This window comes from Lissotriton helveticus, chromosome 6 (assembly GCF_964261635.1).
Source record: "Lissotriton helveticus chromosome 6, aLisHel1.1, whole genome shotgun sequence".
Taxonomy (NCBI): domain Eukaryota; kingdom Metazoa; phylum Chordata; class Amphibia; order Caudata; family Salamandridae; genus Lissotriton; species Lissotriton helveticus.
The window spans coordinates 106,847,646-106,860,447 of record NC_136067.1 but is presented as its reverse complement, the minus strand read 5'-3'; the positions used below and the strand labels follow the sequence as shown (position 1 = coordinate 106,860,447).

The following is a 12,802-nucleotide window of genomic DNA, read 5'->3' as shown; positions in this document are numbered from 1 at the left end:
TGTTCGGTCTCAACTGATAGGAATGTCACTTTCGTTATTTACTAGGCCTCAAGATTCCGTAGCGCTTTACATGAGCCCCGGTTGTGTTACATGCTGGGGGCCTTCTACGTTACGCACTGGGGATAGTGATTTGACCATAGTTTTTCTTTAGGGTGTCGGTGGCATCTGTGCATTTTTTCCCTTTGTCTGCGCTCTATAGTGGGAAACGGGTACTAACAACTGCCTCCTCATCTGCTTCCGAATCGCACATCTTTCACGCTATAGCGGTTTTTAAAATTCTGCCTTCTGTCCTCGTGCCCCTCCTATTCCCGCTTAAGCTATAGGAACTCCCAAACTGTCATTCAAGGCACAAACATTCACAAAGTATCATCATAGAAGTAATACAATAGAAACCAACGAACGGAAATGCGTTAATTTCCGTCTCTGAGCATGCTCTATTTAGGTCAGATGAAAGGCTTATTTATATCAGGCAGCGCACTAAAACCACCTTTTTTCCACAGGGCACTTTAATCTTTTGTAGGCAGGGAGAGATTGCGATGCACTCAGAATCACCGGATGTTGCGCCGACTCTGCCCCTGGAGCCTAGAGTCGAGCATTGGCCTTGCGTTTCTAAAGCTCGGAGCGCTGCACGCAAGGCTATAACTTCTACCCCTTGGTCACCTTTCATCACGTGTAGAAACAATCTATTTCTACCTTTCATCACGTGCACTCCCTGACGACCAAAACCAAGCTAGTTGATTCTTTGCATGCTCTGTTGTCGTTTATGGCTTTGCAAGGTGCCGTTTCAGTGAATGCCTAAGCACACATTCTTCCGCCTTAGCCACCTGCACTGCAGTGGGGTTCTTAGGCATGCGAGGCTGTGAATAGTTTATTCAGAGGGAACAACTGTGGTGCAGTGCAACACTTGCTGCTTGCACAACTACGGGAAAGAGGCCAAGAGAGAAACCAACCTCATCTGGCCTTTGCGAGGGACGAAAGGGACAATGAAGGATATTTGCATGCAATGACATGAGTGGGGCAGTTGGAATCTGCGCACAAGACCGCTGTGTGACACAGTTACCATTAACTTCGCTTTTCTTGTTCCCGACAGGAATTTAATGGCCTCAATGAGAAGGGGAAAAATTAAAGAATTTTCTTTGTTAAATGTTTAACTGCCTGGCTTGGTCCCTCTTTTGATGTTTACTTGAATGCCAGGTCAGCTGCCTAGAGGAAGATGTTGTCACACAGATTTGATAACGCCGAGGCACTCGTTTACAATTCAAGCACTTCTTGAAAATTTGCCTCACATAACCACCTTATGCGCTCACTAAAGTAAGTCTGTGAGATATCTCGCAACTAGAACAGGAAATCTGAGTCACCGTAAGAGAAATAAGCGACACTTAAATGAAAGAGCACGAGCTTCCGAGAAATTAAATCTCCGTGTTTTATACACCAGTGTCGCGAATTAACAGAACATATTTACAAGCATTATTCTATTTCATGCTTTCCTAGTCCGTTATCTGTTGCATTCAGTAGCGTCAGAGTGACACGATCCCGGAAAATAAGACATTCTTAAAACACCAGGGATATTCTGTCCTGCACCAGGGAAGCAATTAAATTAAAACTTCAAGCTGGCTATCAATATTTGCAAACGCTGGAGCCCTGCCAAGAACATAAAGGCAGATCATTGGAGGCTGGGGGGAGGAGTGCCGTGGCGGGCCCGGTGAACTCGGCTGCTTACAGACACGCTTAGGATCAAATCTCATCACAGATCTTCCTGGCCACAATAATTCCGAATTGCCTCGAACCTACTTGCGTACAGAGGCCTTTCAGGGGTCCTCTTAGAATACTAATGGCGGCAGCGACATTTAAGTAGCCTCTAGCTATTAGGAATAGCTGTAACTATTTCCGCACCATAACCTCACTCTCCCACACAGTACTAGGAGAAAGTGGCATGCCACGCCGCCCCATCTCGCTCTTGGAGACCGTACCTTATCGCTGCGTTCGGCGCCGGCTGCCGGTGGCCTTCTCCTTCACATGCTGGCTGGGGAGCTGGGGGTCATGCCTGCCTCTCTCAACCTCGGCCTCCGTCCGACATGTTCCGACTTTCCCTGCCCCGGCAGGGGCCGGCTTTCCTCCGCTGGGCACTCTTCGATGGCGGCAAGACGGTAGATGGGGTAATTAAAACGGCATTCTTACACGGTTTTAGGGCAAAACCTCTTCCTCGGCCGGCGGTCGGCCGCCAAATGGCATAAACAAACCTCGACGAGCCCAAAAAAAAGCCCCGCCCACCGCCGCATGACGTGGCCAAAAGGGAAAAATTCTCTGGAACGCCCCCGAATCTGGTCCGGCCTTGACGGACAGATCCGGCTCCCAATGGCTAGCCTCCATTTATGGAGCTAGCCAATGGGAGCAGGGGGCGAGTCCCTGTTCCCCACTGTAAGACATAAGATTTTGCTAGCGCATGCGTACTTCGTACGCATTGCCAAGCAAAACCTAACAAGCATTTACAATGCAATGGTTTCGCCTTTGGAAAAGTTACAGCTATTGGCATTGTAAATGACAAAATTTGTATTTATGAGTTAGTTTAGAAAACAGATAAATAAATGTCATTTACATTGCCATTAGCTACATCTCTCGCAAATGTGAGACCTATTGCATTTGCACCCACACATAGCCACACACACACAAAGGAACACACACAGAGCCAGCCGCACACACAGAGCCAGCCGCACACACACACACACACCCACACACACACACACAGAGCCAGCCACACACACACAGATCCATCCGCACACGCACACACACACACACAGAGCCAGCCAAGGCTGCAAAGAAGATAAAAAGTAACTGGGTAATATAAAGGAGGTACAGGAATATGAGTAGTAGAGATTGAAATGGTGTGTGGCACATGAAGAGGTCTGGCAACAGGTTATGAGGTAAAAACGCTGAGTGGGTTTTAAGGAATGAGTGGGATCTGCAGAGTGGGAATGAAAGTTGTCATGGGTGGAAGCAAGGAGCCCAGGCTGGGGTTCAGGATGAAGGGAAGAATAGCAAGCGACACAGAAGGCAAGGAGCAGCATTAGCACTCCATGTGACCTCACACTGGACAACCGGACAGAAACCGCAAGTATTTCCAGCCCACAGATTTACATATTCTGCGCACTAACGCACCCATCACTGGAGAGACTAAATTGCATGCATCCTAGCATCATAGCGCAGACAGCAATGGGGAGGGGCAAATGGAGCAAAGAGGCGGGAGATATTACCTGTAGCAATGGAGGAGGGGGCACAACTGGGTGCCCTGGGCCATTACCTAGAGCAAAATGCGAGCGGGGTGCATCGCCTGCAGCAACGGGGGAAGTGGTGACGTAGCAGGGGCAGACGGAACTGTAGTAAAAGGAGGCAATGTTTGGGGGCGTGGAGTCACTGAACCTGCTGCACTATCGGGTGCTATGCACCTGACCTGATGACGTATTCCGATACTTCAGATTGTGGTCGAGTGCTAAGTGCCTGTTTCTTGGCAGAAACACGTTGTGGGTGTTGGGCACTCAGCAGCTGTATGCTGCCCTCACCGTGCACTGCTGGCGTGGTATGGGCGGGGCCTTCTTCCTACGCACCCCTCTCCAGGAGGGTGACACTTTTCCAACGAGAGGGTTGATAGATGGCTGACATCAGTCTATGAGGGGTGCTGATTAGCAGGCATCTACAGAAAATGTTGTGTGTTTTGTTGAGATGTTCCGTGGCTTATGCAACAAAATGAACAGTTACAAGAAAGGAAAGTAAGGGTGCATTGGGACAGACCCCCAAAGTAAGCACTGCGGGTGGCAAGGGGTGGGGGGGGGCGAGGGGTATCACAGGTGGAGAGGAGAACACACAAGCAGGCGGAGGCATCTAGGGGGAAAGAGCAAATGCCCACCAACTAACCGTGACGTAAAGGGGGAAACCTTCATAAGTGGGGTTCCAGGTGGGCGTACACAACAGCCCTTTAGCAGAAAAGTTTGGGGTGGGTTCCAGTACCCTAAAAAGAGGAGAGTGTGAATACTTGCACGACTTAAGAGAGCACTATTCGGCGAGGGGGGGGCTCTCACAGAGGGGCGTCGAGCGGATACACTTGTGCCAATGAAACTGCATTGTACGGCAGGGGGTGTAGGCAATAGGGCCTGCGTGACCCCACTGCCATAATAACATTACAGGAATCCATCACCACCTCAAATTGGAGACATCCTGTTACACATAAAAACGCACGCGGTTTTTCTGCGGCACTGCCCCCCAAAGGGTCCCTCGGATCAGTGCGCCCGGAAGGTCCCTGCAGACCAGAGGTGATTGCAGTCAACAGAAGGGAGCAGGGGAGGAAAGTGCACCACACGGGAGCAAAAATCTGCCATACAGTGCAGAAAAGCAGAGAATGGGGCCTGTGAGCACTTACACCACCGATGGGAGTGGAACTGTCAAAAATCAAGGGCCGAGCAAAAAACTATTTCCAAGCTTCTGCCCCCCCACCCCCCACCCCACCCCCACACACATACACACAGACACACATTCACTCAAAGGAATGCAAAGGGTCCCTCGGATCAGTGCGCCCGGAAGGTCCCTGCAGACCAGAGGTGATTGCAGTCAACAGAAGGGAGCAGGGGAGGAAAGTGCACCACACGGGAGCAAAAATCTGCCATACAGTGCAGAATAGCAGAGAATGGGGCCTGTGAGCACTTACACCACCGATGGGAGTGGAACTGTCAAAAATCAAGGGCCGAGCAAAAAACTATTTCCAAGCTTCTGCCCCCCCCCCCCACCCCACCCCACCCCCACACACATACACACAGACACACATTCACTCAAAGGAATGCGACGCCGCCCCAAGGAAACATCACACCCTCCAGCTAGGTAGCACCCACACATGCTCACGTAAAGAGGTCCCTCGACAGCACGCCCTATGCACCCAAAAGTAAAGAAGAGCAGTTTTGCAGCATAGACGTCTTCTATATTCACCAGGTGCTCTATGGGGCGGGTACGACAGGTGGAGGGAGGTGTTGGTGGGGGAGATGCAGAAGAGTGGGGGGCCGTGTCCGGGAAGAGGTGCAATGCAGGGGATATGTGCAGCCGCGAGGGACCTCCGATGGTGCCACTCAGCAGGGAAAGACTCGGAAGCTGCTGCACCCATCCTCTAGAGAGGGGGGCTTGGGGGGGACATGATATTACAGAAGGACGAAAAACCGGGTGTCGTCACAGTTCAATCTGTCTCTCTGCCGATGACGTCACAAATGAGGCTTGATTACTGCAGCAAGATATCTGCCTGCGGATTACACCACAGCGGGCAACGTCTCCATTATTTTAATTTAGTTTAAAATGCTTATTTTATTTTAGGGATGTAGAACGCAAACGTCACGATATCACTGTCTAGCAGCCGTTCTGCGAATAGTCTCTGTCTTCCAGTCTCTGCCGTGCTGCTTTGGGAGAGGCAGGCTGCATGCCGGGAGTGCCTCCCGAAGTGCCCGGGTGGAGAGAGGCTGTGCCGAAGGCGGTATACACGGCAGAGGCTCGGACCCATATGCCTGCGCCCAGGTACGGTGGCTGTCACCCGCGGGTGAGTCCCTGCCTCCTTCATGCACTGTGCAGCCGCAGGGGTGTTACCGGGTACCACGCCGAGCTCTCGTCAGCTTCCCAGCAATCTCAGCCACACAGCTGGTGGTCGTCGGGTGAGTAGCTACAAGCCGCAAGTGTCAAACCTGCAGCAAGCGGCGTGCGGGTGTACAAAGCGCCTTTAACAAAAACACCTGGAAGTGAACCGATGCGGTAACCAGCTCAAAGCGTCCGAATATCTCTTCGGAAATGTCATGCTGCTTGCATCATGCTCTTCGCGTAATATGCATAGAGCCTGCGTTCCTGGAAAGCCACTCGTGGGTGTCTTATTTTCTTCAATTAGCCGGACTCCGAACTCGTTACCGTGCTGGATGGCCCACTGGTCGGCCTAGAATGACCAAAACACCTAAAAGAAAAAAAAAGAAAAAAAACCCGCCCACCGCCGAGATGACGCGCACAGAGGGGAGGAGAGGGAAATTTAACAACAAGCACCTACGAGGACACAGGGGGCGGGAGGGGACACGGACGGCAGGAGGAGGGCGGGAGAGGACACGGACGGCGGGAGGAGGGCGGGAGAGGACACGAACGGCGGGAGAGGACACGGACGGCGGGAGGGGGGCGGGAGAGGACACGGACGGCGGGAGGGGGGCGGGAGAGGACACGAACGGCGGAAGAGGACACGGACGGCGGGAGGGGGGCGGGAGAGGACACGGACGGCGGGAGGGGGGCGGGAGAGGACACGAACGGCGGAAGAGGACACGGACGGCGGGAGAGGACACGGACGGCGGAAGGGGACACGGACGGCGGGAGGGAGGCGGGAAACGTGCACAGGACAGCGAGGGGGGGGGCGGGGAGGCACACGGAGGGGGCGGGAATGGACAGCGCATCTGAAATCACTTTCAGTGAAAGGGGAGGGAACGGGAAAAAACGTAACTCCGCCCAGGGAAAAAATCTCGGGAACGCCCCCGAATCTGGTCCGGCCTTGACGGACAGATCCGGCACCCAATGGCTAGCCTCATTTATGGAGCTAGCCAATGAGAGCCGGGGGACGTTCCCGAAGTCCTTATTGTAAACAAAGGATTTCACCTGCGCCGAAAAGCTGCGCAGAGCGCAGCCTTCGGCAGGCGAAACCCAAAAAGTGTCAATAAGGCATAAGTGACGGGGGGTCCAAAGCCTTTCAGGGGCCGTATTACAGATAGTGCCCCTGGGGCACAATAGGTGTGTGCAGCCTCGCCCACCCCCGGGGAGCTATGATATTACAGGGTGCAGCTGACGCTTGTGTGCCCCATCTGTAATACTGATTACACTGGTGCCAGTGCCCTCTTCAGAGGGTGTTCCGTCATTTGCAGGCGGGAGCGTGGCCCCATGCAAAGGAGGGAATCATTTTGACTCTGTGCCTGTGCCATGCGACACATGTGGGCGCAGAGGCAAACACGGCCTTAGTAGGGGAACTGACAGTGCACACACTGAAGGCAGCCCTCTGGAAGGGAGAAAGAGGGTCCCCTGGACCCCCGGACATTCCCCTGCAGTCACCTGCTGCACCCATCTCCTTTCTTCAAGGTGCAGGCAGGTTGTCGCCTGCAGTGGGAAACACTGAGCAGCTTTGCAGCGCTGTTCCTCATTTCACTGAATGTGCTGCCCCTAGAGCAGCAAGAGTGCATTTATTTTAACAGGGCGCAATGACCTTGTTTGCATCTGGTCCATTTGTTTAAAGGTGCGCCTTGGCACAAAGAATGCGCCCTTTCACTAATACGGGCCCAGGGTGGCCATGATGTAGAGCAGGTTGGGTGGAGCCTAGTGTTCACCATGATAAACAGTTTTACCTTCGGATTTAATCACTCAGGTGAGGTCACTCAGTGGAACAACAGACACAATAAGATGCTGTGGTCAGTGACCGCTCCACAAGTCCAGATCCAGTGAATTCAGTGTCATGTTTCACCGGCCGTTTCTGCACCAAAAAGCTCTTAGTGAGACCAGACTGTAATCTATAGCAGCAGAGGTGGTTTTTCTCCTGAGATCACTTGACCGCCTTTTCCCATAGCTACTGTGCATGTTCGCACTTGAGCTTTTTTTCCTGGAACTTAAAGACAAGGACAGCCAGGAGGTGGCGGCCTGCGCAGACTAGTTTTAGGTACAAGTCTCCTCCTGGGGTGAAAAGAGCCAATGTGGCTATCAAAAAGTCAACAACAATGGCAGGCTCGTGTCACAGCCCTGATATAATATGAACATGCTGCTATCAGTGTTCCTGCCTGGCCTTTTTGTGGTCATCTAATGTAACTCTTTCCTGCCCCCCACCTTCCTGAAATAAATGGGGGTGGATTAACCTCCCTCTGTCGTCCGGCTGTGGATATTCCAGCAGGCGACTGCCTCAAAAAGCCTTCGGTTCTGTACACCGTCCTTGATGGGTGCCTTTCACACTTCATCTGGAGACTGGGAAAAACGAATTATACTGTTGGGGACAGGTGGTAAGCGGTAACCTGACAAATCCAGTTTGGAGACTTTTCTGCCCAGGCAGAGATGGCAAATGTACATAAATCTCATGTTTGAAGTATTTTTGCTAAAACGTTAAACGCTTACCAATATATTTGTTTTTGTAAATAAATAATCAATTCTGAAGAGCTTGATTTTCCAGCCCTTAAAAAAGACAGGTAATGGCATTGTACATTTTATACTTAAAGCGGGCCTTTATACAATTGGAACAGCCGTTCCAGCCGATGCAGTAAAAGCAGGTTTGAGTCCAGTTACTTCAGAGACACAGTTGTCCCATGTCTGGTATGCCTAACATCTACACATGTAATACCTGGATATTGTGTGCCTCTAGGGATTACTAACTTAGCTAAGATTAGAAGAAGCTTTTAAACATGCCAAAAGGGTTTGTTTTGACATATGCTTGCTGCAGTCTGGCTTTCAGCCTCTCAGGGTTGATGTTATATTTTACAGTTACACACGTGGACCATCTAAACCCACACATGACATTTGGCATGTGTCACTTATGCAATTCTGCAAAACTGTTCTTTACCTTGAACTAAGAATCATATATGTCAATTGGGATTTGCCGATTATTTACCATGTTTAGGAGTCAAGACATTTGCACTGGGTGGTGTTTAGCAGCATCCTACATCCTGTCTAGCCAACTCTATAGTCTCTGTTTCTTTCTTCACGTTAAAAATGATCAAAAAATTGCAACCTTATCTCCCCGTGAACACCATTAACACCTTCATTTCCACTCTTATAATGTCCCGAGTTGATTATTGCAATGCTCTCCTGCTTAATGCTCAAGAACAGGTGTTAAATAAACTCTAGCTGGTTCAGAATGCAGCCGCCAGACTTGTCACTGGAACACCTAAGTTTAAACCTATCTCAAACACTATTCGTAAACTTCACTGGCTACCTGTGAGGCAAAGAATCAAATTCAAGGCTCTTTGCATAGCCTTTAAAACCATCCATGAAAAAGGCCCACTCTACCTAAAACACTCCCTTTGTCCTTACAGACCACTTAGCACTCTTCGATCCGCCAAAGCAAACCTTGAGATAGCCAAAACAAGAAAAGCGACATGGGGAGACAGATCCTTTGTAATAGCCACAGCTAAACTATGGAACACCCTCCCCATTCAACTAAAGAGCATTTCCACACTCATTTTGTTCAGGAAACAATTAAAAACTTGGTTATTTAACCAGTAGACACTGCTAATCGCATACAATCCTAGCCTTACTCGATTTTCTGTTTTTGCGACAAGACACCCTTGGGTATTCGCGCGCTTAATAAATTGTATAAAAATAAAATACAAGATGGGGATAACAATTTTCTATAACAGCCATTCACCTAGCTCAAAGAACAAAAAGCTCTTGTAGTTATCACACTGCCAAGCTAAAGAGGACAAATACAGTGGGTGCCTGGAAGGGGCAACCACATCCAGAGAGGAGGTAGATCCAGTACAATCACAGCTGCGGCTAATAATGAACTTATTTTTTAAATCTATTTGTTTGTTCAAAAAAACATGTGGAAAAAAGGCAAACCCAAACCATACAGAGCGTAATGCACTATGCAAGCCATGAGAGGGTAGGAACAGTCTACAATTGTAAATGCACAAGTCATAGTACATCAAAGATCCCTATAGCATCACCTATCTTGCATTTTTCAGACATTAGCAGAGGATGCAATAAACCGCCAAACGCGATGAGAGCCAGCAAATTATTTGTTTGAAAAATTGTCAAGGAATAAGTCAGTTTATAGAATCACAATATCTGACAGGCAGAAAAGATTCAGAGGATATGCCTTATAGTCAGACCCTCAACCTGTCTTCAGGCCTACTTTTTAGATGTTAGTGGATTCGGCTTTGGCAAGAAGAGGAAAAGGCGAGTGAACTGGTTGGAGTTTGCTGGAACAGATAAAGTTGTCTGTAGTTAGGAGGCCTATGTGAATTGATGGGTTAAAGTTGGAAAACTCGCTTTGTATGATATTTGTCATGTGTACTTCCAATAAAAACTGATTTAATTCTAAAGTTGGAAAACTGAGAGAATACCGACCTCAGACGAGGGAGAAGAGAGACCAGGCGTGGAGTACTGTCGCAACTAGCCTAGGAGACCTCAGACAAGGGAGAAGGGAGTCCAGAATTGGAGTACTATTGTTCCAGCCCAGGAGGCAGAAGTAGAGACAGATTTCAAAAGCTAACAAGCCACTGACCAAGTGTGTTCTGGCGAGCCAACTGCACAGAGATGGAGGATTTGCTAAATGTTCTCAGGAATCAAACTTGTCCTTACCTATACATATTTTAATGTGGGCAATAAAACTTACAATAGTCCTATTAGATCTGACAAGTGAGATCTTACCTATCCCCTTTACACAATGCATGACGATGTCAAGCTCCTGCCCTGGGCGGAGCTGCGCAATCAGGATGTCGTCGTGGACAGGGCACAGGTCAGCCTTTGGAAACAAGTCAACCTGATTTCCAATCGGGACCCACTTCATGTGCTTTGTATAAACTGGAGAAAAAGTAAAAAGTACAACATCTGTTAAGGATTGTTTCTGGTGAAATATCAAGCAAGCATGGGGAAAAATACACAGGGGAGGACCTACCTTAATAAAACGACTACTAGGACTATCTGCAAAAGAGAATGCTGCTCCTCCCAAAGACCTAGTGCAAATAGGTTAAGACCCACCCCGCCCAAAAGGTCTTGCACATAGAACTGCACAATACTTTTTTTCAAATATTCATTGGGCTGCTTTGTTGCTCGTTCCACCTGTTCTCTATGAAGGAAGTCAGCCCATGTACTAGTAATACATGAAACCGAAAGCTAAAATCCATAGTAGTCTATTTGTAAAATATAAGCACATTTCTTAGGTTTTCTCTTTGGCAAGACTAAAAGTGTGGAGATGGGCAAAGAGGTTTATGCAACAGGTTCTTCAAATTTCCGGTTTGGACTTCTACCCGCAGCAGGCTTGGAAAGTCATAATTCCAAGTTAAATATTCAGGCATTTAACAAGGGAATTTGCCATCAGAGGTTCTTTCTGAATTCATGGGAGAGGGAGAGGAGAGAGAGAGAGAGGGGAGAGAGAGGGAGGAGAGAGAGGGGGAGAGAGAGGGGGGAAGTGAGAGGGGGAGTGAGAGAAAGTGAGAGGGGGGGGGGGGAGAGACTAGAACAGAATTTTAAATATAAAAAAGTGCCCACAGAGTTAGTTGTTTTTAGGGCACATAAACCAATCAGCCATGAATTTGACTGAAAAATCCACGCTAAAATCATTTTAAAGCTGAAGGAAAAAATGGTGCTCATACAAGAGTGAAAACCACCTCTGGCAATTGCACACTGCCCCTGCCCCATAATGCCCTGCGGAATAAGGCAGTTACCTTTTACTCTCTCACAAAGCTAGAATTCCCAAACTTTTTCAGACGCTACTTTAAAGTTTATTTTTAGGTTTCAATATTTTCATGGAGAAACATAAATGGCCTGACAGTCAAATTCCAAATCAGCCACCGTAACCAAGGGGAAAAACAATCCGTGGCAATTCACCCATTGGGTGCTATGGTGCTGGCTTGCTAATGCTTTGCCTGCCTCCCTCTCTAATTAGACTGCTTGACATTACAGGTTTTAAAGGCAAACAAATGTCAAGGATAGTTTATTTATTGCAGGAACAGAGGGCTCAACCTGCTGGCTTCCCTGGCGCTGCACGGGTAAGAGAATGATTGCTTACAGCCCCACCTCACACATTCTAAATACATAGCTGATACGCTGCACACTTACATTAAGATGGTGGTAAAGGCCTGCTTCATGGACTCTCAGACTCCACAATGGCACTTCTGAAAGTCCTCCAACACACTGCAGTACATCTCATCCAGGACCTAAAGTAATATGATCTAATCACCCCCACCCTGATGGAACTCCTTTAGCTACCCTTGACAGACTGCACCATCTTCAAAACCAACTGCATCATTTACACAGCCATCACCTTATATTGTAGACAAATCTTAGCATCTCATGTGGTGCTCGGCATACCCACAGCCATAACACAATCAGACTAAAGACTAAGAAGTGTAAAACAGCAAAAACAAGGAGCAGGCCATTTCCACCGATGGAACTCTGATCTGGAGCAACATTTCTACATCCATGAGGGCTGCCCCAAAGCTGCTTAGGAAAGAGTTCAAGACTCGCCTCTATAAAACCATCACAGTGCATTAACCAGCTATAACCCAGCTTTCTGTTCAATTACTATAGAAACACTGTATGCATACACACATATGAGGCAGTCTCAGACCTCCTAGTTGCATTTGCTAAACGTAAATCACTCTCACAATTAGACACCATTCCAATGCTTCTGCTGCCTCTTTATGGCCAGACACAGCTACCTCAACGCAGCCTTGTATTGAATAGCTCGCTCAGCTGAAGGAATAGTATCTAGTAAGTTAAAAGAAGAGGTGGATTGATTAAGAAACCGAGATTAGAGGCTACTTCTTTGTTCACAAAAGGGCCTATTATCCCTCTCCCTTGTGCTGCCATGGTTTCAGGAAAATGAAGTGGCTATATCTCTTACTGACCATATATTTTTACAATATTTGTTTTTTAATATAAACATTTTATTGGCATTTCAGATTATGTGAAGACAAAAAGTCATTTCTGGGCTACAACTGATGGTATAGTAAGAATACATCAAAAACAACAACATCCTTTGGTACCATGTCTGAATCAATAATGTGTACTTGTTAGATGCCATGAAGAACCAGCTCTTTCCTCTAACATCATAAAC

The 12,802-nt window shown here is 48.3% G+C and overlaps 1 protein-coding gene across 2 annotated transcripts in view; it reads right to left on the bottom strand.

The window, feature by feature from the left end:
• POLR1C (RNA polymerase I and III subunit C) overlaps positions 1-12,802 on the bottom strand; it is a 143,338-nt gene that overhangs the window by 14,343 nt on the left and 116,193 nt on the right. For both annotated transcript variants that reach the window (XM_078647445.1, XM_078647446.1), the window contains one exon: positions 10,393-10,545. In XM_078647445.1, coding sequence (XP_078503571.1) covers positions 10,393-10,545 — 153 coding nt within the window. The remainder of the gene's footprint in view (positions 1-10,392; positions 10,546-12,802) is intronic.